This window comes from Megalobrama amblycephala, linkage group LG17, assembly GCF_018812025.1.
Source record: "Megalobrama amblycephala isolate DHTTF-2021 linkage group LG17, ASM1881202v1, whole genome shotgun sequence".
In the NCBI taxonomy this organism is placed as follows: Eukaryota; Metazoa; Chordata; class Actinopteri; order Cypriniformes; family Xenocyprididae; genus Megalobrama; species Megalobrama amblycephala.
In genome coordinates this window covers 46,573,308-46,599,536 of record NC_063060.1, presented here as the reverse complement: position 1 = coordinate 46,599,536, position 26,229 = coordinate 46,573,308, and the positions used below count along the sequence as shown (strand labels likewise).

The window sequence follows — 26,229 nt, the reverse complement described above, 5'->3', positions numbered from 1 at the left end:
AATATTATTTTCTTAGAGCTGCTGTAAAGCCAAAACAATCTCTGTCAATTACTTTTCCTATTATCACTGTGAAGCTGCTTTGAAACAATCTGTATTGTGAAAAGCGCTATATAAATGAAGATGACTTGACTTGTAATTGTTTTTCAAAGATTTTTGTTTGGGGTTCAAGCACGAAGCTATGACGTCATGTTCCATCATTAAAATCTTTCGCCATTTTGAATTAGTGGTCAGTAGATATGAAAAATGGCTTTTTGCTTATAAATTCTGAACGGTTTAGATTTGGTGGAGCTTGCAGAGTCGAACAATACCCAATTTTCCCATATTGGCTATTTTGGGCATCGTCCATTTTTAATTTTGTCGTAAAAAGCTTTATTTACAAACGCATTGGTGTATTGTTGACACCTAACTTTGCATGTGTCACCTTACTCTAAACACACCACATCAATTTGATGAAAGCACCACCTACTGGTCAAAAGTGATAAACCATTAAATCATATCAATAGTTGTTTTTATGATTTTTTTTGCCATTTTGACTAAAATCTAATTAAAATGTCTTTAATTAATTTTTGTTGCAGTTGGTCTGAAGCTCCCAGCAATGATGGTATGACTTATCTCTTCTTTGTACTTGGCCCCTAAATTGCGGATTGCAGCTATATTTTTTACTTCTTCTATTTGTGTGTTTTTTGACATTTTTAAAGCTTAGATAACTAAAGTAATTTGCGGCTACAAATTTTGTTATTATTTTGTTTATTTATTTTTTGTTTATTTGTTATTTATATTATAATCAGCTAGTCTTCCTGGGGTCCATTCTAAAATGTTACATTACAACAACAACATTTCAATCATCACAGTAGATAAAATATACACATATACACATTACATATATATACATACATACACATACACACACTCATACATACATACAATCTGGTTTCGGTCCATAACAGGATGAGACATAAATACAATATGATTTAAATTACATTAATCAAGACATATAAGAACCTACATCAACACATAACACCTTAGACTACTTTTAAATGACAGCTTATTACAAAGCTGACGAACTTCAATGGGAATGTTATTCCAGATGACAATAGCTCTATACAGGATGGTTTTCTTCGTAAAATTATTTTTTTGATAGGGGGTCATTATATGACCATTGTTTGCCTTTCTGGTGTTATGATTGTGCACAGAGTTACAGTACACTATTTGATTAAACAGAAAAATAGGCATTTTCATTGTCAATGTGTTATATATCATGGTGCTTAAAGTAACTATTATTCTTTGGTTTAAAGTGAGCCATGAAAGAGTAGAATACATCTGATCTCTACTTGTTTTAATTGAGTAGCCCAGAACAAGTCTTGCTGCTTTATTTTGCACAACTTGTATTTTTCTCAAGTCCTTTTTAGATGCAGAAGACCGCACCTCAGTGCAGTATGACATGTGACATAATATTAATGACTCCGTAACTATTTACTTTCACTGTTGTATGAGATTGTGTAGGCCCTATCTGAGAATATTCATGATTAATGCACCATTTGTTTAATTACTATTCAAATATCCAAACATATCTACAATTCTGTGAATTGTAAATATTGCTGACTTTTGTGTATAAGATACAATATAATTAGCCTAATTTACATAGAAAAAAAAATCATGATTGTGCTGAAAGGAATAACTGATTCAATTGAAATACTCATGATGTAGCGCTGCTTCTGAACACATATATTACAATATTACATACAAATTTGCACTTTAATCACAACCACTTTGCCTTTCAACACTAGAAAAGACAGAAAAATAATAATGTGTCAATGGCAAATATCCTCTTCAGATGAGCTTCAATAAAATCTCAGGAAGACATTTGACAAAGGCATTATCATTAAACCTTATAAAACATGTAGTTCCCCAAAACACAGATGAATTTCAGCTCACTTCACTGAGATGGCTGATGATACAAAAAAAAAAAACAATTCATTAATACAGGAATTAAAGGAAGACTTTATTAGATCTTATAGAAAAAAATAATGTACATTTATATACAGTAAAGTCCACCATGACTGGTTTTGATGATGATGTCTCTGTAGTGGCTCCACATATTCACCATCATTTAATAGCTGTCAGTAAAATAAAACACAGACATTAACATATGCATTACTGCTGACACATCTGTTCAGAGGATTGACTAGTTCAAATTATATTATTATACTATTTGATATGAATCAATTCTTACAATAGTGTCTCCAGTTTAGAATGTGGATTATCTTTTAAAGCAGAGAGATGCTTCACACTTGCATGTTCCAGATTATTCCTAGACAGAACCAGCACTCTGAGGTATGAGTTTGATCTCAGAGCTGAAGCCAGAGCAGCACAACCTTCAGCTGTGATATCACAATAAAACAACCTGCAGAAAACAATGACATACTCTCTTAGTTCAGCATGAACTACACTACCACAGAGAGACTGAGATATTAAATACTAATTCTGTGTGGTTTAATGTTTTTGTTACTTTATTGTGTGTTAATGTAAATCACAATTATCCAAAAAAAGAACAATGATCCCTTAAAATAATGATACCTGTCTCAAGATTAATGTATGATCTTACCACAGTTTCTCCAGTTTACAGTGAGGATCCTTCAGTCCATCAGAGAGCAGCATCAGACCTGCACCTCCTATTTTATTCCCAGACAGATTCATTTCTCTAAGGTGTGAGTTTGATCTCAGAGCTGAAGTCAGAGCAGCACAACCTTCAGCTGTGATATTACAATAACTCAAACTGCAGAAAACAACAACACAATATCTTAGTTAATCAAGAACTACACAACCACAGAGAGACTGAGATGGTTTTGTTTTTATTACTTTTTTGTTTACTTTTGATTTATTGTGTGTTAATGTAAATCACTATGATTTGAACAACACAAGGAGAATAACCCCTTAAATGTCTTTGATTCTTGTTGCACTTAATATTAATGTATGATCTTACTTCAGTTTCTCCAGTTTACATTGAGGATCCTTCTGTCCATCAGAGAGCAGCTTCAGACCTTTATCTCCTATATTATTCTTAGACAGATTCAGTTCTCTGAGGTGTGAGTTTGATCTCAGAGCTGAAGCCAGAGCAGCACAACCTTCAGCTGTGATATAACAATCATACAACCTTCAGAAAACAAAGACACAATCTCTGTTACACTTACAAAATGTGCAGAGCTGTGGGTCTCATGACCGGAGTTGAGAACCACTGACATAAAATTTATATAAATATCAGTTGTTACTCTCTGTCTGCTTATATTATGTTTAGTTTTATGATCAAAGCTCTGTAGTTTTAAAACACATAATGCAATGCAATACAGTGATGATTGAGAGATGAAATAAATAAACAAATAAACATCCTTCAAAAGCCCGATGATCATATTTGATACATTTGAATATGAGAAAAAGAAAAAGAAAAAAATGTGATGTATGGATAATCAAGTTGCTTCAGTCTAGAAAATTATCATCTTGAAATGTTACTAAAAATAAAAGTTATTCTTATGTTTACTTAATAAAAATCAGTAAAGTTTTTATAGCAATAATGCATGTGAACCACGAGCTGGAGGGACACATTTTTACAATTATACTAAAAGGCCTTTTACTATCTAAAAAAAAAACTATCAATCAGGCGACAGGCGGCATGTAGTAGATTGTGTACAACAGGGTTTTGATCATGTTGATAATTTAGATCAAATATGATACAGTTGGAATTAAAGGGTTAAAATAACATTTTTTTAATCTCTATTAAGATTAATGTTTGATTTTACCACAGTTTCTCCAGTTTGCAGTGAGAATCCTCCAGTCCATCAGAGAGCAGCGTCAGACCTTGACCTCCTATTTTATTCCCAGTCAGATCCAGTTCTCTGAGGTGTGAGTTTGATCTCAGAGCTGAAGCCAGAGCAGCACAACCTTCAGCTGTGATATCACAATACCTCAACCTGCAGAAAACAATGACACACTCTTCACTGTCACAGTTCAAAAGCATGATGATTCATATTTGACACATTTGAACATGTTTTTTCTTAAAAAAAGAAAAAAAGTATGGATAATCAAGTAAACCAAATTTGCTTCAGTTCAGAAAATTATCATTTTGAAATATTACTAACAATAAAGATTATTCTTATGTTTAGAACAAAAAAACTGAAGGGACACATTTTTACAATTATACTAACAGCCCTTTTACTTGCTAAAAAAACTATAAAATATCAATCAGCTGACACACGGCATGTAGTAGATTGTGTACAACAGATTTTTGATAATGTTGAAAATTTAGCTCAAATATGATACAGTAGGAATTAAAATAAAAATATTATTTTCTCTTTTAAGAATAATATATGGTTTTACATCAGCTTCTCCAGTTTACAGTGATCCTTCAGTCCATCAGAGAGCAGCATCAGACCTTTATCTCCTATTTCATTCTCAGACAGATTCAGTTCTCTGAGGTGTGAGTTTGATCTCAGAGCTGAAGTCAGAGCAGCACAACCTTCAGCTGTGATATAACAATCAAACAACCTGCAGAAAATAATGACACTCTCTTAGTTCAGCAGGAACTACACAAACTGAGAGACTGAGATATTAAATACTAAATCTGTGTGGGTTTAATGATTTTATTACTCTTTGTTTACTTTTGCTTATTGTGTGTTAATGTAAATCACTTTGAACCAACAAGAATCCCCTAAAATAATGATTATTGTCTCTGTTAAGATTAATGTATGATCTTACCACAGTTTCTCCAGTTTACAGTGAGGATCCTTCAGTCCATCAGAGAGCAGTGTCAGACTTTTATCTCCTATATTATTTTCAGTCAGATCCAGCACTCTGAGTTGTGAGTTTGATCTCAGAGCTGAAGCCAGAGCAGCACAACCTTCAGCTGTGATATTACAATGACTCAACCTGCAGAAAACAATGACACACTCTTCACTCTCTCAGTTCAGCAGGAACAATGACACAATCTCTCAGTTCTACACACTCTCTCTACACAATCACAGAGAGACTGTGATATTAGATACTAGATCTGTGTGGGTTTAATGTTTTTTGCTATTATTGTGTGTTAATGTAAATTTCAATCTGAAAAAAATATGCTAATCTCTTTTGTAGATCTTTTGTATACTGATCCAAGACTGTCTTTTGTTAAAAGAAAACCAGACAAAGTTTATATTACCACAGACAGCATAGAACAGAGAATCACTGCACTACAATACACACACACACACACACACACACACACACACACACAAACTTTTGGTGACTGTCCTCAGACTTACTGAGCTAATCTGGAGGCTTCAACTACAGGCAAGAGCTTCTGAAGTACTTCATCTGGCGACATGTGGTTTTGGCCTTGACTGATGCTTATGTATATTTTTAACTTAAATTTATCCAAATACTCTGAGGTTAATAAAACAAAGACAACAGCTGACCACTGTGATGCGGACAATCTGGCACTTGAAAGACCTCCAGATCTGACATACTGCTGAATTTTATTCATGAGAGAATGATCGCCCAGTTCATTTAAACAGTGGAACAGATTGATGGATTTCTCTGGTGAGGGATTCTTTTTAATTTTCATTTAAATGTATTCAACTGTTTTCCCTTTGCTGTATGAGATTTTTCTAACAGGTGTCAGAAGGCCTTGTAGGACCATTGGATTGGACTCCTGTGAGAGACCCAGAAGGAATCGGAGGAAAAGATCCAGATGTCCATTTCTACTCTGCAGAGCCATGTCCACGGCTCTCTGATGCAGCTCAGATATCGAGCGACATGCATGTTTTGAGCTGAGGTTTTCATTAAGCACATCCATCTTGTACAGAAGAAATGAAAGCAGCACATAAAGAGCTGCTAGATGTTCCTGAATGCTCAGATGAATGAAGCAGAAGACTTTCCCCTGATACAAGCCCAACTCCTCTCTGAAGATCTGAGTGCACAATCCTGAGTACACTGATGCTTCTGTCACATCAATGCCACACTCTCTCAGATCGTCCTCGTAGAAGATCAGGTTTCCTTTCACAAGATGCTGGAATGCCAGTTTGCCCAGTTTGAGAATCATGTCTTCATCTCTCACCTTCTTCTCATAGTCCTTCTCATGTTTTATGTTGGTCTGAATGATCAGGAAGTGTGTGTACATTTGAGTGAGAGTCTTGGGAATCTCTCCACTCTCTGCTTCACTCAACATCATCTCTAGAACAGTGGCTGAGATCCAGCAGAACACTGGGATGTGGCACATGATGTGGAGGCTCCTGGATGACTTCAGGTGTGTGATGATTGTATTGGCCAGACTCTGATCACTGATTCTCTTCTTGAAGTATTCCTCCTTCTGTGGCTCATTGAAGCCTCGCACCTCTGTCACTCGATGGACATACTCAGAGGGGACGAGATCAGCTGCTGCTGGTCTGGAGGTGATCCAGATGAGAGCAGAGGGAAGCAGATTCCCCTTAACGATGTTCATCAGAAGCACGTCCACTGAGGCTGATTCGGATATATTACACAGTTTCACATTAAAATTCAGAGAAAGACGACACTCATCCAAACCGTCAAAAACAAAGACAACTTTATATTCATCACTGAATGGTTTCATTCCTTTTGTTTCAGGGAAAAAGACATGAAGAAGTTCTGAAAGACTGAGTGTTTTGTCCTTCATCAAGTTGAGCTCTCTGAAAGGAAGTGGAAATATGAGCTGGACGTCCTGATTCTCTTTCCCTTCAGCCCAGTCCAGGATGAACTTCTGCACAGAGACTGTTTTTCCAATGCCAGCGACTCCCTTTGTCAGCACAGTTCTGATGGGTTTGTCTTGTCCAGGTAAAGGTCTAAAGATGTCATTGCATTTGATCGGTGTGTCCTCTTTAGCTGTTCTCCTGGATTGTGTCTCAATCTGTCTCACCTCGTGCTCATTATTGATCTCTCCACTTTCACTCTCTGTGATGTAGAGCTCTGTGTAGATCTCGTCCAGGAGTGTTGGGCTTCCCTGCTTTGCTGTTCCGTCATACAGACACTGAAAATTCTTCCTCAAATTTGATCTAAATGTCTTGAGGGCTTCAGCATGTTGAGTGTCACTGTTGTAAGATTTAAATAAAATTAAATCATTAGATAACTAATATGCATATTTCATATAGTATATTTAATGACTACCAGTTTGTTTAACAATGTCTTCCTTTAGATTAGGTAGTTTAGTCGGCAGTTTAGTCCAATCCATTTCCCTATTGAAACACACATTATGCCCCCTTAAAAGGACTGTTCCTTCTATGAATGAACAGGCATGTTTCCAGAACATTGTATGTATGAGTATTACTGTCTTTTATAGTGCCTTTTGTACTGTATACTGTTGTATGCAAGACTTTTGCCTATGTATCAATCCTGGAATTAATGTGTTATTATTACTAAAAACTTTATATACAGAAAGACAGTGTACTCTTATCAGTGTTGGGGAGTAGTTAACTACATGTAGCGGCGCTACTACATTTTTCAGTAGCTTGTATGTAGTTCAGCTACTTTTAAAACAGTGTAGCTTTTCCAGTAGTTAACTACATTTTCCAGCAAGTAGCGGTGTATCGCGACCAAAAGCTACAAGCTACATTCCATTTGCGTTCTGCGATGCATTGAAGCAGCACATCATCTTCAGATCACGAACACAAATCGTGCATTACCGCCATCTATTGTTATATCATGCATCTTGCGGCTTTACAGTTCACCGAGAAGAGATCGTCTGATGATTATGTGACAGGGGTGGGTTTCACACTGCATGAACCCTTAATTTATAAACAAATGATTAAAACGCTGTCTGTGTAGAAGACTTCAAGCACATACAGGTGAATAATAGCCTTTTTAAATTGATTGTCCTGCTTTATTGCAGTCTATATCAAATGTATGCGAACTATTTTATTACAGCGGTGACCCGCCATAGTCTAATCTGTCCCGCCAGTTTTATAATGAACAGATCACTAACGTGGTGTTTTGTGTCATTGCATTGGCAAAGCAGCATCCATCAGTTGAAACGAAAACAAAATCGCGACATAGCTTAGTGCACTTAGGCCTATCACACGGCAAAGGCTGATCTAATAATATATTCACGCATGATTCGCATTTCAAATCTTTATCACTGCATGTGCTGTGAGTTTAACCTGCTTTTTTCTGTGTATTCAATTTAAGTTCCGGTTGGGTTTAAGTGCAGGCTGGTACCAGAATCAAATCATTGAGGGTGCTTCTGAAATAAGTGAGGGTGCTACAGTAAAGTGCAGATGTAATGTGTAAACAACAGCTCCACCATAATAAGAATAGCAATGTATAGTGAGATTTTTAAGATTTTAAGTCATTTTACAAATAATTGAAATAGAATTTCAAAAATATTGATAGTCTACAAAAATACTAATATTTTTCTAGTCTGCATTTACATTGCTTATTATTGCATATGTTTGTCCCGTGTTATGGTTATGGTAGCAATTTTGAGCATGAATCCTGCATTTATATGTATAAATCATTTCTGAAACTGCAGAGTGCAATTGGTGGTCGGTCCTCTCAAAGCATGAAAATCAAAACTTATATTAAAATTCTGAATGTATTATATATAAAGCGTGCAAAGAGAGTCAGTGTGAGATATAGGCTACATTTGAGTATTGTATCTTTTGATATAGTTTACAAAATAAAACAGTACGCTTTGAAATCATAATTGTAGTGCAATGCTTTGTTTTAAACATCTTACTTAAACATTCTTCATTAACAGTTATCCAGTTATTTGTAATAAGCTATGTCATTTAAAAAAAAATAAAAAATTAAAAGTAGTTTCAATGTAGCTAGCTACTTTTTGATAGTAACTTGTAGTGTAGCTAACTACTTTTTCAAAAGGGTAGCTTGACTGTAGTTTAATTTATGAGTAGCTTGTAGCTTGTCAAACTACAGTTTCAGAGTAGCTTCCCCAACACTGACTCTTATTACTATGAATGGGAGAAAGTGCATGGCACAATAGGGTGGAACAAGTCCCGCCTTCTAAATCAAGGAGCCAGTCTTCGATTGGTAAAGTCATCACGTCAGCAGTGCAGCTGCTGTTAGGAGATCCGGTTCCTATAGAAACAGTCAAGCTGCATCTCATTTTGGAGGCTGCGTCCTCCAGAGATCGCATTTGAAGACTGCATATGTCATCAAGGATGTCTTATTAAGACTGCCATTTCTCATTAGGTGTAAAATACTGTAATTTCTTTCTTGCTTTGCAATCTAATGGTTACTTTCTTAAATGAGACCATCTCCATGACATATGCAGCCTTCAAACGCGACATCCGGAGGATGCAGCTTTAGTGTTCTGAGACGTGCACTTAGAACTGCGCATGCACATTAGCTGGGTCCAGCATGAAAAATGCATTTTTTTGTCATGATTCGAGCATTTAGAAACAAAAATTTATGGGAGGGTTGTTGTATGTTATGTTGATGTTCCAAATTTGATGTTTCCCCATTCAAAGAAATAGGAGCTGCACTTGCATGCCCGAGAGGCGTTTCAAAGATGGCGGCCAAGTGAAATGATGTCAATAGTTACACAATACACAATCCAGTTACACAATGAGTCGGTTTGAGTCAGTTTCCAAACAAAGGAACATTTCCTTCTGGAAAATTGTACCTTTCCCATTGGTCAAGCCAAACTCGAGAGGAGTAACCTCCCTCAGGAGTTAAACGGCACTGTTGGAGTGACCTCACTCTATCTCTTGATTATTCTCCTGGTTGCTGTTCATGGACTGGAAAACCCGACAGTGAGGTTGTGGGCCGCCAGCCCTCAGCACATCGATCAACCATGTGTAACTTCTGTAACCATAATAGAGTCAAACTAAAACCTAAAGTTCATCATCATTTCTTCATTCAAAATGGAAGGAATCGATTGCAACTTCAGCACCATCTGACCAAACCATCAAGACTTTCTCCTGAGACTGCACCAGATGTTCTTTCAACAGCTTAGGCAAATGCAAGTATTGTTCAATGAACTAACTAAACAGGGGTTTCGTATAAGCGGTAGACCCCTCTTAATGAGGTGCTTTGAAGAAAGAAACTGATGGTTCTGTTCAGATGGTTAAATGACTCTTTTCCATAGCTTCATTCCCTGTTTCTGTTTCCGCTTCCATTTACTTTCACAACCATTTACTTTCCATTTTACCCGTGTGTGTTTGTTTAGATTAGGTTAATATTGTGTTCATTATTTGGTTAAATAAAGATTTTATGTACATTTGTGCGAGTTGATAATTTAACGATTGTGATCACAGCTAGATACTAAGAAAGAGTTCTTTTTCTGTGGCCACGAAAAATATCCTTTCTTAGGGTTAATAGAACATCAATACTGAGTGTTCGCTGGCCGGACAGGTTAATTGATTAATATTAATTCAGCTACATTAAGTTCATTTAATTAACTGATACGAATATTTATAATTAATTGTAACAAGTTAACAGAAGTTTGCTACAATTGTCATAATATCAGTATATGTCGTGGAAAGGAGAAGTAGGCTCAGATGTAGATGGCACTTTTCCCCCTTCCTCCTTCCATGTTGTTAGGCTAATGAACATGTAAAGATAATGACAGCGTATAGGCACAACACATGACATAATCAAACCAGTAACAGCCATAGCATTTTACTGTGCAGCATTGGTCAATCTATCAATTAGGCTAACAAATTAAAAATTCCATATTTTTTTATTTTAAGCAATCAGAATCCCCCCTCCCCCCAGGCCCCATCATGGCTACGCTACTGGACTGTAGTGAAGTAAAAGTAAAATTTTCCCAAAATAATAACACTCTGATACTCCTTACACTGTATTAGAGAAACATAGCACAAACACCAGAAAGTCTGTCTGAACAGTGTAAAATGCAGTGGTGGAAGGTATTCCTACAGCTCAGAAGAGCATGGCAACAACGGCAATGTCATGAGTTTGATTCCCAGGGAATACAAGGACTCTCTGATAGTGTTGTAGTACTCAAGACCGGTCTTAATCTTGAGACCGGTCTTAAGACCATTTTTTGAAGGTCTTGTTTTGGTCTCAACCACATTTCTACTCGGTTTTGTCCCAGTCTTAGACTAAGAGGACTTGGGATTTTGATTCAAGACTGGTCAAGACCACAACTGCTGGGATATTACTAAATTGCCAGAGCATTGTCTGATTTATTTACTAACATCATCAATGTGATTGGATATAAACTTACTGCTTATAATATAATCAAACAAATTATTACAGCATTTACCTAAACCCAAGATCAGTATGTCCACTAAGGTTACGTTGAGGATCCATTGAGCAGTCACTCTTCATGGACTCACAGCTGGATTCTGGGTGGTCAAGTCTGTGCATTGAGATGAACACAAGTGAATGAAATTTACACACTCATAAAAATAATCACTTTTGTTATAATTGATTGTTTTAGGTAACTAAAATATGTCATTAACATGTACTAGTCGATCCTGTTAGAGACATAACACTAACAGAACAATTAACTGTTATAGTCCACACCTTGGAGTCATTAATTATGTTATCTTGATTCTAAAATGCATTGCATACAGGTTTTGAAGACACTTTACAGCATTAAATTTTAACAATTCTTTCTTGGTTTTAAAACAGATAAAACCATATAATAAGATAAAGATCAGTGTGTCCACTAAGATTAGGTGGAGGATCCATTGACCTGTCACTCTTCATGGACACACAGCTCAATTCTGGGTGGTCCAGTCTGTTCATTGAAGTTGAAAACAAGTGAATGTAATTCACACTCTTATTATCGTATCTATGTTTGATAATTTCTGTTCTGAGACTTTCATTTTGAAGTTTTTCGATTACTGGTGCATCTGAATTCCTGTCTCCTTTGTTTACTTTTTCCTGTTTCATTGGTTTCCATGGGATCTGGTGTGTTCTCAGTTGCTTCCATAGTTACTGATTTGTTTCTTCTCCTGTGTCTTGCTTAGTTGAATGTCACCCTGTGTATTTATACTCCTTAATTTCATCAGTTCATTGTTGTTATTGTCGTTGCTTATATGTTGCAAAGTTGCGTTTGTGTGCTCCTTGCCTGTCGACCCCACTGAGCAAATTACGTCCAGAAGACGTCTTTTTGAGGTCTTGTTTCGGGTTGAAAAGACGTCCACTGAGGGGCCAGAATGAAAGTTTTTATGACGTCTTTTTTTGACGTCTTCTGGACATCCAATATAGACGAACAAGCAGAATCACCAAAGGAGAAAAATCACAATTTTTAAGACACCATCGTGGAGATGAGTGTTTGCTTTAGTTGGGCTCTTGACCCTTGCCTTCTTAATATTAGAGTTTGTTTGGGCAGTTAACTGAGTCATAACAGCCAGACAAGTAAAGAGAAATTATCAGGTGTTGGTTATGTTTTCACATAATCATTATTTGACCTGAATCACTGAATTCATTTAGAGCCCAATCTCTGAGTTAGATTTACGTTATTGATTACAGCAGCACTGTGATTCTACAGCACAAGATCAGCTTTATCAATATAATATAAAGGATTTCACATGATAAATTTTTTTTTCTCTTAGGCACACACAGACATCAAGAATCAGCCTGTGAATCTCAATGACGGTGACAAGCAACATATTCTGATCAACAGATCAACTCTGAACATTAGAAAACAAGCTACTAAAAAGTCGCATAAACGGAACAAAATAAAATATGAGAATAAAGGAAATTACTAAGACAATTAAGCTCATAATTTATTCATGCAGCAATGCATGATGGGAGCCATGGATGAATTTTGATTGGTGGCTCCCAGAATGCACTGCAACATGCTTTTTGATGGTCACCACTGTTGAGATTCACGGGCTGATTCTTGATGTCTGTGTGTGCCTAAAATGAATACTTTTTTTTTTGTTCAACACACCTTTTCTGAAATCATTTGAATCATATTGTAAAAGCTGATCTTCTGCTGTAGAATCACAGTGATGCTGTAATCAATAATGTAAATCTAACTCAGAGATTGGGCTCTTCATGAGTTCAGGTCAAATAATGATTATGTGAGACCATAACCAACACCTGATCATTTCTCTTTACTTGTCTGGATGTTATGACTCAGTTAACAGCCCAAACAAACTCTAATATTAATAAGGCAAGGGTCAAGAGCCCAACTAAAGCAAACACTCATCTCCACGATGGTGGCTTAAAAATTGTGATTTTTCTCCTTTGGTGATTCTGCGTGTTCGTCTATATCGGATGTCCAGAAGACGTCAAAAAAAGACGTCATAAAAACTTTCATTCTGGCCCCTCAGTGGACGTCTTTTCAACCTGAGACAAGACCTCAAAAAGACGTCTTCTGGACGTAATTTGCTCAGTGGGTCAGATTATCTTGTTTATTTGAATATTTTCAATTTCAATTTCAATTTCAAACACTTTATTTGTATTAATGACACATATTAAATATTGCTGCAAACATACCTCTTCTCACCCTTCATCTTACTTGCACAGCACTACTAAACTCAGGGCTGGACTAGGACAAAAAAAAAAAAAAAAATCAGCCCTGGAATTTTTAGCCAGGCGGCCCACCATTATGATCCAGAATCATTCCAGTCGGACACCACCCATATATTTGCAGTTTAAACAAGTGGATACCACAACTGCTTAGCTTATTGAGAGTCCTCAATTTAGTGCCTGATGAAAATTTAAGCTTTAATCATTTTAATATTTCCATCAGAATAATTTCTGTTAAGCTTGTGTAAATTTTTAGTTAAAGCTGTTAAGTTATTAAGAAATAGTATCATGTAGTTTTTTTTTTTCCCTTTGTGTGTCATATAATGACCACTAGGAGGTGCTCTATGCATGTTTTCCTTGATTGGTTTTCCATGAAAAGATATACATTACACATATAAAACGAAAGTAACAGAGTGACACACGTCCGTTGTATTTTACCGCAAAATGAGAGTTTCGTGTGTTATTAAAATCAACATATTAATGATTTATCTCTCATACACCCGCGACCCACCCGCAGTTAATTGGAATGTCATTTTATTTTTTTTACTATCTGTGAATTATCCGCAGTGTCTGTGGATATAACTACTATCCCCACATCACTATTGTTCATGTTTGGGGATTTGACCAGCAGTCTCTTGAGCAATGGCAAGTGCGTTCAGATCGTCTTGAACAATTTGAAAACATTTTGGTGGCATCATCCTCCAAACTCTTAAGCTTCTTATCCTGGAGCTTTTCAGCCCCACCTTTGCACTTTGTACTGTCCATTTTGAGAGATGGAGAAGATGGGGTGATGGATGAAGTGATATTTATATAGGCGGAGCAAGGTACTTTATCGCTTTGTCTATGGTGCATTGTGATTGGGTTTAGGCGAATCACGACTACTTCAGAGTGTTAAAGGTCAAACCCAGCACAAAAGGAACAACCAATGTCAATGTCAATGTCAATTTTATTTCTATAGCACAACTACACACAACACCAGTTGACCAGTGTGCTTAACATCAATGCAAAAAACAATAAAAAAGGAAAAGAAAATTATACACACATATACATATCACCATATACAGGTCCTTCTCAAAAAATTAGCATATTGTGATAAAAGTTCATTATTTTCCATAATGTAATGATAAAAATTAAACTTTCATATATTTTAGATTCATTGCACACCAACTGAAATATTTCAGGTCTTTTATTGTTTTAATACTGATGATTTTGGCATACAGCTCATGAAAACTGTTAAAAACATGAAAAATTAGCATATTTCATCCGACCAATAAAAGAAAAGTGTTTTCAATACAAAAAAAGTCAACCTTCAAATAATTATGTTCAGTTATGCACTCAATACTTGGTTGGGAATCCTTTTGCAGAAATGACTGCTTCAATGCGGCGTGGCATGGAGGCAATCAGCCTGTGGCACTGCTGAGGTGTTATGGAGGCCCAGGATGCTTCGATAGCGGCCTTAAGCTCATCCAGAGTGTTGGGTCTTGCGTCTCTCAACTTTCTCTTCACAATATCCCACAGATTCTCTATGGGGTTCAGGTCAGGAGAGTTGGCAGGCCAATTGAGCACAGTAATACCATGGTCAGTAAACCATTTACCAGTGGTTTTGGCACTGTGAGCAGGTGCCAGGTCGTGCTGAAAAACGAAATCTTCATCTCCATAAAGCTTTTCAGCAGATGGAAGCATGAAGTGCTCCAAAATCTCCTGATAGCTAGCTGCATTGACCCTGCCCTTGATAAAACACAGTGGACCAACACCAGCAGCTGACATGGCACCCCAGACCATCACTGACTGTGGGTACTTGACACTGGACTTCAGGCATTTTGGCATTTCCTTCTCCCCAGTCTTCCTCCAGACTCTGGCACCTTGATTTCCGAATGACATGCAAAACTGAGCAACAGTCCAGTGCTGCTTCTCTGTAGCCCAGGTCAGGCGCTTCTGCCGCTGTTTCTGGTTCAAAAGTGGCTTGACCTGGGGAATGTGGCACCTGTAGCCCATTTCCTGCACACGCCTGTGCACGGTGGCTCTGGATGTTTCTACTCCAGACTCAGTCCACTGCTTCCGCAGGTCCCCCAAGGTCTGGAATCGGTCCTTCTCCACAATCTTCCTCAGGGTCCGGTCACCTCTTCTCGTTGTGCAGCGTTTTTTGCCACACTTTTTCCTTCCCACAGACTTCCCACTGAGGTGCCTTGATACAGCACTCTGGGAACAGCCTATTCGTTCAGAAATTTCTTTCTGTGTATTACCCTCTCGCTTGAGGGTGTCAATGATGGCCTTCTGGTCGGCAGTCTTACCCATGATTGCGGTTTTGAGTAATGAACCAGGCTGGGAGTTTTTAAAAGCCTCAGGAATCTTTTGCAGGTGTTTAGAGTTAATTAGTTGATTCAGATGATTAGGTTAATAGCTCGTTTAGAGAGCCTTTTCATGATATGGTAATTTTTTGAGATAGGAATTTTGGGTTTTCATGAGCTGTATGCCAAAATCATCAGTATTAAAACAATAAAAGACCTGAAATATTTCAGTTGGTGTGCAATGAATCTAAAATATATGAAAGTTTAATTTTTATCATTACATTATGGAAAATAATGAACTTTTATCACAATATGCAAATTTTTTGAGAAGGACCTGTATAAATATATGTATATATATAAAAACACACAATACAATACATTTCATCCTTATCCATATGCTAGTTCAAAAAGGTAAGTTTTTAACCTAGATTTAAAAACAGATAGGGAAGGAGCAAATCTAATACTAAACGGTAATGCATTCCACAATCTGGGAGCAGCTACTGAAAAGGCGCGATCACCTCTACTTTTCAACTTTGTTTTCGGAATACGTAACATTCTCTGATTAGACGACCGGAGAGACACAACTGGACGATGTTCTGTCAGTAAATACTAAAGGTAAGGAGGGGCCAAACCATTTAAAGATTTAAATACTAAAAGAGGAATTTTAAAATCAACACGGTATCGTACAGGCAACCAGTGCAAAGACCGTAGCACTGGAGTAATATTGTCCCATTTTTTAGTACTTGTCAAAAGTCTTGCTGCCGCATTTTGTACATTCTGTAACCGGGATAAAGCTGTTTGGCTTTAGCTGTTTTGCAATAGTCTAGCCTTGATGTTAAAAATACATGAATTATTCTTTCAAAATTTTTAAAAGATAAGACAGGTTTTACTTTAGCTAAAAGACGAAGCTGAAGAAAACAGGATTTGACTACTAAATTTATCTGCTTGTCAAATTTTAGACAATCATCAAAAACAAATCCCAAGTTCTTCACTGAAGGCTATGCAGAAAGTGTTAAATTACCTAGTGTTATTTGACTAGGAGAGTTAGATGAACCGAACACTATTATTTCAGTTTTATTTTCATTAAGATTGAGAAAATTTAAAGATAGCCAAGCTTTCACATCAGATAGGCAGGCCCCATAAGTCATGCTGTGACATAAGACATAAGTGTATGCTGATTGGTTGAATCTAATGGTTATCTTATTAATATTAATGGTTATGAATCTAACTGGAGGGGAATGTAATCGGCGACAGGAAATAAAATACACTGCCTGACCAAAAAAAAAAAAAAAAAGTCGCTGTTTGGATTTTATTGGGCAAATACTTAAGAGTCTATGGATGGATCATTATTACAATGATTATTATGTTTCTAGCATGTTTTATGTTTGGCAATGGTCCTTTTAACCCTAAAAGATGGAGTGTGTAGCTTTTCATTTCTTAAACAACCACGTAGGAAGATGTATCAAGGCCATATTCCAGAAAGTCAAGATTCATCAGGCTCAAATTGTGAAAGAATTGTTGGGAGGGAGCATGAAGAATCATTTTCATACATAAATTGGCACCTGTCCTGACCTTAATTTCATTAAAAGTCTTTGGGATGTGCTGGAGGAGACTTTACAGAGTGCTCACCTCTTGCATTATCAATACAAGATCTTGACCAAAAATTGATGCACCTCTTGATAGAAATAAATGTTGTGAAGTTATTTCCATCAATTTTTGGTCAAGATCTTGTATTGACAATGCAAGAGGTGAGCACTCTGTAAAGTCTCCTCCAGCACATCCCAAAGACTTACACTTAGGTTAAGGTCAGGACTCAGATGTGCCAATCCGAACCTCTGATTCGAACCAAAAAATTGTAAAGCTTCATGAAGCAGTGTTTTGAAATCACTCATCACTAGATATTGTTGAATAAAATCGCTATTTTGTTATTTTTTACTCACAAAAAGTATCTTGTCGCTTTATAATATTAAAGTTGAACCACTGTACTCACATAAACTGTTTTAAATATGTTTTTAGTAGCTTTCTGGGCATTGAAAGTGTTAATTATCCTGCTGTCAATGCAGGCCTCACTGAGCCATCGGATTTCATCAAAAATATCTTAATTTGTGTTCTGAAGATGAACAAAGGTCTTACGGGTGTGGAACGACATGAGGGTGAGTAATAAATGACAGAATTTTCATTTTTGGGTGAACTAACCCTTTAATTAGATTATATATGATTACATATTATTTGGTAGTAAAACATAAAGTGTTGCACAGTAGGCTATGTGAATTTTGTACAACATTTGCAACTGCTTTTTATCACTTAAAGAAGCACCACAATTTTAAAATTGTCTTTAAAATTTTAAAGTCTATTAAAGTCTTCTGTTAGTTACATAGCAACTACTAAACAGACATTTAGAAGTTTATTTTAAAATGCAAAGTATTGAAAATAATAATAATAATAATAATAAAAGCTGTAAACACTTGCATGTTTTTGCAAGATTATAAGTGTGTCCCATCGGGCAAACAAAAGTCCTATACACACTTGTAGTCTTCACGCCAACTTGAACACTTGGGCCAAATATAGGAAATATGTCATGCAAGTAGACAAGTGGTCAAGTGCAAAGACCATAAGTCTGGGTGTTTGGACAGGGCACATGTGTCTCTGTTGTCTGAGAGTTGATTAACAGCTTTTATGTGCGTTATTGGCAGCACGCGCCAGTACATTCTGGTTACATGAACGCGTCACCACCGCATCAGCACCGAAAACATGGGGAATTTTTTTCAAGACAATAAACCTAACTAATCAAATATTCGAAAATCATGACACATCCCTAGAATGCAAGCACTGTGGGCTCAGGATCTGGCTGAGCTGTTCTCAGCACCGTCAAAATAAAAGTCACAACAACAAGCACAGTTTACGTCACTTCAGAGTTCCTACTTGTGGAGGTGCAACCAGGAAAATGGTGCATATGTTTATATTTCATTATTATTTAAAGAAGAAACCAAACCAATGTAAAGTTGACATTTGAAGCTTAATGCTATAGAAAAGCAATATGAAAAAAAAATTCAGGAAGAGTGTTTTCAGCTTGTAAATAAAAATATGGCATGCAGTTTCTTCAAACAATGATATAAAGCTCCTGAAGAGCTACCATCCTGCAGACTTTAGTTCCAACCCTGCTCCGACACACCTGTCTGTAATGATCAAGCAGCCCTGAACACCTTAATTATAGCTGGTTCAGGTGTGTTTGATTGTGGTTGGAGTTGAAATCTGCAGGATTCTAGCTCTCCAGTAGCCTGTTGTACAAAGCCAGTTTCAGTTTCTACCCAAGTAAGTTCAAGATTAGTTTGAGTAAACTGGTTTTTCAGGCTCATGAAGGTGGATTGGCTAACCTGCTCCAGAGCAGGTTTTATTCTGGGTTAGAGATCACAAACCCAAACTCGCCAATCAGCTGTGAGTAAAGTGACATGTATCTGATGCAATAGAGCCACTCCCCCTGTATCTCTTGCTCCAAAATAAATCAGTTCATAGTAAAAACATTTTAGAGACAAAATTGCTCATCTTTTGCTGCTAATTTTTTATTCATACTTTTTGAATTAATTATGTATAATTTATATAATAGTATATTCATATAATGATTATATTATACTTATGATTATTATATACTTATAATGAATATATAATACATGCATCGATATTTAAATCTTTTAAACAAATTAAGCTTGTGTATTCATTTGAGCTCTTTGTGAAACTAATATAAATTATTATATTATAAATTATTAGGCATTTCTTTGATTCACATGCATCGATATAGTCAGATATTTTCTTTCAGCTGCCTTCTCAAACCTTCACTGCATCAGTGTTTATTCCTGCCTTGTAAACACATTTAATTTCATGATATTTTTCATAACGATCTCTTAATCTTCAGAAGAGAAGTGAATTGTGTGGCTCTCTCGTAAGAAGTGAATCAGACTGACGTTCTCCTTGTCCCGTGGGATTGGCTGTTTGCCGCACGTGTCACACTTTCAGATGCCCATGCTTCAGAGTTAATCGCAAACTCTGGATTAAACCCGAGTTGACAGAGAACGTTTATACCGAATGTTGTGCAACCGTTAATCCTGATCTAAACCAAGTTCGATTTGTCTGGATTTGTTAACTCTAAATCTACACTGAAACTCAGAGTTTGTTCAACTAGCTTCATGCAACAGGACACAGGAGCAGGGCTGGAAACCCCTGGTATAAAGCTATTCAAAACATCATTCAATGTAAATTGTGATAATCGTAATTAATAAATCGCAATTACAATTTCAAGGAAATAATCGACAATTATGATTTTTGTCTTAATCGTGCAGCCCTAGATTACGCTGTAAATGCTTGCCAAAAAACAAAACAAAAAAACAAACAAACAAGATTGCATTGGCCCCAAAGTGCGTCGACCCATAACTGAATTAAATAAAAATTCTTCAATTTCGGCACAGAATATATAATAAGACAAATGGTTTAAAGTGTTGTAGGGACTCGTTCGACAGACGTTACCAAATGGCTTCATCAGCCAGAGGCATGATTGAACAAAGCTTCATTTGGTCCAAAAGATCCATTTCCTGAAGTGATGACGTGACTTCTTTTAACAAAGGACTCTGTCTAAAGGACTTCTTAGCTCATCAGCAATAAACTAATCAGAACCCATCACGTGGATTTGATCACATTAAATCTATTGATTCTCTCACAAAACCCTCTTGTATTATCGGACGGAACAGGAAAATACCCATCAACGGATTTAAAGACGAATCTGTCCTATCAATACCTCCCTTGTGTTGACCGTCCATCGTGACCCGGTCACTCGTGACTCCGGTCAAAGTTTAAACTATGCTTAAGGACTCAATCTTGAATCTCAAAAGGGACAATTGTCGATTACTTAAAGTATTAACTATATACAGAATAATACATGCCATGATGTAATTACTAACATGTCTATTCAATGTATTCAATATGTGGGTTTTCTTCAAATGCATTATTGTAATCATTGTTTTAATTAGGTCAGTCTAGTAATATGTGTGTAAGAAGTGTGCCATGTTTGAGTTCTAAATGCAGAATTTATAATTCTGTGTAATTCTGTGTGAATGAAACATTGAAATTCAGTATCAGGAAAATATTAAGAAACTTTATAAAGTTGTTAATAAAACAGGAGAATGTTCTGCAGATATCACGCGATGTGATCAATAGACAATAGACGAGGCGTGTCTAATCTCCGTAGCAACGTCTCATTGGAGGATCGCTCCCTTAAAACTATGCTGTCAGAAGCTGGAAGTCAGAAAAGGCCAGAAGTCGGTCAGAAATCGCTCGAAATCGGTCAGAAGCCGGTAGCCGAAACACCGCTACTTTGACCACGGCGGAAAAGTCGCATGGGTCATTGATAACTGATTGACCGGGGCTGATTTTCCATCGAACACCCGACTTCAACCACGAGCTGCGCCGCTGATCATTCGACAGCCGTCACATCCAGACTCCAAAACACTTCGTGAAATATCTGACCAAAGTCTCCCAAGAAGAGAGCCGCTCAAGCCAGACGCTCAGCCAGCAGCATCCTTCAAAGCTTCCGCGCAACCCACAGGGCTTTCCCGAGAAGACGTCACCTGAAAGACAGCCAATCCAGAACGGGATTCCGCTGTACACGAGTCACGGAACAACCCGATTACCTCAGCTGTCACAGCAAACGCAGGTACAAGCAAACTTCTCTCTCTCTTGCTGGAAACTGGTGAAACTCCTTTAAACCTAAAGAATCAAGCCAAAGCTCTGCTTTTGTGATTTTCCTCAGGTTATGAGTTAAGTTAGCACTGAACTTGGGACTTTTCATAACTCATCAACTCCGCGAATGTGTGTGCATGTATGTGTGTGTGTGTGTGTGTGTGTGTGTGTGTGTTTAGCCTTAGTTTCCTGTAATCATTAGAAGTAGTCAATAAATCTTGTTTTGATTTTCACATACGAGTTTCTTGTGCTGTGTATCAAATTACTGTCTTAAACTCAAAGATCAAGTTACCTCTTGCTTATAATATAATAATTACAATAATAACAATAATCATAATAAAATATTGTTACTGTTGGCCGCAGAATAATATTTTATCCAGAATTGGTAAAATACTCTAACCTCAATTTTCGCTGGACGAATAATTGATGAAGTGTTAAATATTAATTCTGAATCATTTACAGTTGATTCAATTCTTATTCCCTGTAACAATTAAATTGAGCTAATAAATAGGCTAAGTCCTTACAGTGTTTACCTAAACCCAGGATCAGTGTGTCCACTAAGCTTAGGTGGAGGATCCATTGAGCAGTCACTCTTGATGGACACACAGCTGGATGCTGATGACTTTGGTCTTTGCATTTGGACTGAACTAAAACAAAACATGAAGGGAAACTAGATTGAGACACTGTTATAATGATTGATTGTTGATTAACTGAATATTTATGCTAAATGAAATATTTACCAACAACAAGGAAATGGTGCCATTTGTGCCTGAAAACCACACTTTACCAACTTTTAATTATTAAACACTACATGATGCTGGTATTATTGCCAAGATTAAAAAAAGGGATTTCACTACTTGTAATGGCAAAAGTTGTGACAAACTACAATACAATAATAAACTGCGTCAAAAAAAAAAAAAAAAACCAAAACAACAACAACAACAACAACAAAAAGTCAACTTAACATTAAACTTCCATCATGGGAAGGACTGGGCTCATGTTAACTTGTGCATCACGCTCACTACATTGTACGACACTTGAATGACATTGTCGTTTTCTCATCAAAATGCTTCTCCTAAATATTACATGACATACTTCATAAATCACCATAAATATGTAAGTCTTTCGATTAAGACGTTTATTCAGTGTTCCCGAATTTAATGGATTTAAAGTAGTCCTATTACATACATTTAAAGTTATAAAGTTATATGAAATGAATATTTTTTTCTGAATATGCCGTGCGCAATGCAAATGGCATTTGTAGGCCTATGAAAGTTTTTTTTAAATCGAAACTTAAAAATGCGCATCTAGCATAAAGTCACATCTTCACAAACCAGTTAAACACGTTCTAATCTGGGCCACTTCAGCTGTTTTTTTGGGCTGAATCTATACCAAAGGAAATGTGCTGGCAGGGAATATGTCTACTTTAAAACATAAAATTATGCAGACTATACATTATAGTGCGCAAAACACAGTGGTCCTATAGATAGCGGGTGATTAAAAAAAAAAAAAACCCAACAAAATTAAAATATAATCGATTCCTTAATAATTGTTACTCACCTGTGTGGAAAAGTGTCCGTGGACAAGTATTCATAATGCTGACCTCCATGATGTTCCATCAATCTAAAATCTAAATGAAAGAAACTTGTTTGAAAGTTGTTGCCAGCATAGGCCGATGGACTGTACTTTGATAACCACCTCAGGTGAACAGAAGAGAGTCAGGCACATCTTTTCCCCAGAGCAGGTATTGAGAGAGATTTTCGGTTTCAGTGGGCGGAGTTAACATTAATATTCATGAGTTTCACGCACATGCGCGTGGAACTGAATGTTCACGCTCCTCATTTCTCAGCAGGTTTAATGGATTATTTCAAAAAAGGTAAATATAGTTTCAGCGCGAACTTTTGTCTAAACTAGTCAAATTGATTTCATTTCATTGTCCTTTCACTTGTAATTGCTATGTTTTAAAACTGTCTTTTATTAGTTATCATTTGTTGAACACGTCACTGCCCGCAACACCTGAAATAAACATGTATAAATTTATCTGTGGACATATATATATATATATATATATATATATATATATATATATATATATATATATATATATATTGTAACATATACTGGTGTGGTGATCCATATGATGTGTGTAACTTACCCTGCTCCGAGCCAGCCTAATCAACATGCTCCATGTTCTCTGTTTGCTGTCTGGTTGTAAAAGTCATACAGTGCTGAAAAATGTTACTGAAATGTCTTTTTTTTCATGTTTTCAATAATAATTAAAAATATATATTTACAAATTAAAATGATCACAATTTTTAGGGTTCCACTTGCACTGTGACCAAAAGTTCCAGAACACCTGAATGATTACACTGATTTCCAGTAGAAGAGCAGATATAGGCCTAGACGGGGAAAAAAAAGGTTTTCAAGCATGAAAACAGTAAGCGTAATACAGCTTTGAATTGTTGTTGTTGTTCAATACATCAGAATGGGTCCTGTTTAATCTTATTTTCAATGAAAAAAATTAAATATCATACATTTTTACCATGATTACAGAAGACACCTATTAAAATGTAATTCAGTGTAACAATCTTGTCAGAGATATTTACAACAAAATATCTATTTATGTCATATTAAAGACATATTTAAACTTTGCCACTATCTGAGGTTTTGCCCATTTGTCAGCATGATTTTTTTTCTCATTTAAAATGCAATAAAATTTAGCATGCTCACTTATTCTTTTATATATTTTAACATGTACAGGTCAGAATAAGTATGTTGTTTCAATTTTTACATAAATATCAGTGTTACACTGAATGACAATGGAACATTATTTCTCCCACATTTTGACATTTTATTCTCACAAAACTTATTTGAAACCTTAAAAGTAGATGTTTTACTTGCATTGAATGTGCTTTCTATGATTATAAAATAACTTTTGTGCATTTCTATTGATGTGGACATCTAAATGTTTTTGACCCAAATACATGAACCATCATTTAAATTATTTATTTATTGCTCTTCTGTTACCTTACCTTATGAAGCTTTAAGACAGTTATTCCTCTGGCAATGATTGAAATAACAGCCACAACCATATCAGTGGCCTAATAAACATTTTGCAACCTACACTGTTTTCATCTGTTCTTTCTTTGACCCTGTGTGCCTGGATGATACACAATGATCATTGATACACATGCATGATCTATTTTGATGCACAACAAACACTCAGTCAACATTTTTCACAAGTTATAATGTTTCATAAATAGATGCTCTTAATTAGGCTTCTATTAGAGACACTTGAAAAATTAAACTTCTTTAAACTGTGGTATCTAAAACATTTGTTACATTCTGGCATTTTTTATCACTCTTAAGATTTGCAGGACAAAAGTTTGGAATAACTATGATTTAAGAAATGTATACTTTTTTTATTTCAAATAAATGCTGTTCGTCTGAACTTGCTTTTCATCAAAGAATCCTGAAAACATACACTATATAATGGTTTCCACACTTCATTAAGCAGCACAACCATTTTTAACTGTGATAATAATCATAAATGTTTCTTGAGCAGCAAATCAGTTATTAGAATGATTTCTGAAAGATCATGTGATGCTGAAGACTGGAGTAATGAGTTCTGCATCACAAAAAAAAAAAAAAAAAAAAAAAAATTATTAAAATAGAAACAGATGGTAAAAATATTTCACAATATTTCTGTTTTTTAATCGGATGAATGTAGCCTTGATAAACATAAAGAACCTAACCAATATAGAAACATAAACATAACCAACCTTACTAATCCCAAACTTTTGAACAGTAGCATATGTACTACTTACATTACTGCAGAAACCCACTTTAAAAATGACAGAAAAGCGAATACTGGTCAAATACTATCATCGCTAAGACATGGCATGGACCGTTTTATGGTCCATTTATTCAGATTGCAAGTGGATGGGGAGTGTGGACGTCCGCAAACCCTCCTAATGATGAAAATTTTGCAATGCAGACAGTGCGAAGTATACTTTGGGGTTAAGCCCGTAATAGCGGGCCCCATATGCACGTGCCTACTTTGCACACCCAGACGCTACGCCACTGGTGAGATGCTAAAGTAAAGCATACATTTAAATGATTGAGACAGATATGAAGGGGGAGGAGAATGTATACATGCATCAGGTTTCTCGACAAGAAAGACTTCCACAAAGGATACACCTGTGTATCCTTGCTCGAGACTCCTCGGGAAGACTCCTCAGGAAGCCTCCTCACTCCTCGATCCTCGCCTCCTCGTGGTGCAATTAGAGAATTGAAATGTCCTTCAAGATGGCTGAGCTTGATTGGTTTCCGGGTCATAGGATGGAGGATGGAGGAGCGAGGAAACGAGGAGGGATATTGAGAAGCACCCATTGTTTCCCAGCAGAACATTGCCCAAAGCATCACACTGCCTACACCGGCTTTCCTTCTTCCCATAGTGCATCCTGGTGCCATGTGTTCCCCAGGTAAGAGACACACACGACAAAACATGATTTGTCAGGCCACCTTCTTCCATTGCTCCGTGGTCCAGTTCTGATGCTCACGTGTCCACTGTTGGCTCTTTCGGCGGTGGACAGGGGTCAGCATGGGCACCCTGACTGGTCTGCAGCTATGCAGCTCCATACGCAACAAACTGATGCTCTGTGTATTCTGACTCCTTTCTATCAGAACCAGCATTAACTTCTTGAGCAGCTTGAGCTACAGTAGCTCATCTGTTGGATCAGACCACACGGGCCAGCCTTCG

At 36.6% G+C, this 26,229-nt stretch overlaps 1 protein-coding gene across 5 annotated transcripts; it reads right to left on the bottom strand.

The window, feature by feature from the left end:
* Positions 1-750: 750 nt before the first annotated feature.
* On the bottom strand, positions 751-23,322 carry LOC125250032 (ribonuclease inhibitor-like). Of its 5 annotated transcripts, XM_048162335.1 has the most exons (10): positions 23,028-23,322; positions 22,001-22,114; positions 11,228-11,323; positions 4,750-4,920; positions 4,372-4,539; positions 3,795-3,965; positions 2,984-3,154; positions 2,606-2,776; positions 2,234-2,404; positions 751-2,117 (listed from the first exon to the last, which is right to left on the bottom strand). In XM_048162335.1, the coding sequence occupies exons 1-10, from the start codon at positions 23,084-23,086 to the stop codon at positions 2,111-2,113; spliced, it is 1,299 nt and encodes a 432-aa protein (XP_048018292.1). In that variant the 5' UTR covers positions 23,087-23,322; the 3' UTR covers positions 751-2,110. The 5 variants fall into 5 exon arrangements, 3 of the variants coding, with proteins under 3 accessions (XP_048018292.1, XP_048018293.1, XP_048018291.1); XM_048162336.1 differs by lacking the exon at positions 22,001-22,114; XM_048162334.1 differs by lacking the exons at positions 11,228-11,323; positions 22,001-22,114; positions 23,028-23,322 and adding an exon at positions 5,292-5,598.
* Positions 23,323-26,229: the final 2,907 nt, after the last annotated feature.

What these genes read in the sequence shown, in the direction of transcription:
- LOC125250032 (XM_048162334.1), bottom strand. Translation starts at nt 5,593, where the DNA reads ATGAAAATTAAAAAGAATCCCTCACCAGAGAAATCCATCAATCTGTTC. An exon ending in TGTAAACTGGAGAAACTGAA is followed by an intron (nt 2,777 to 2,983) that starts GTAAGATCATAC and finishes TGTTTTCTGCAG; the next exon opens with TTTGAGTTATTGTAATATCA. An exon ending in TGTAAACTGGAGAAACTGTG is followed by an intron (nt 2,405 to 2,605) that starts GTAAGATCATAC and finishes TGTTTTCTGCAG; the next exon opens with GTTGTTTTATTGTGATATCA.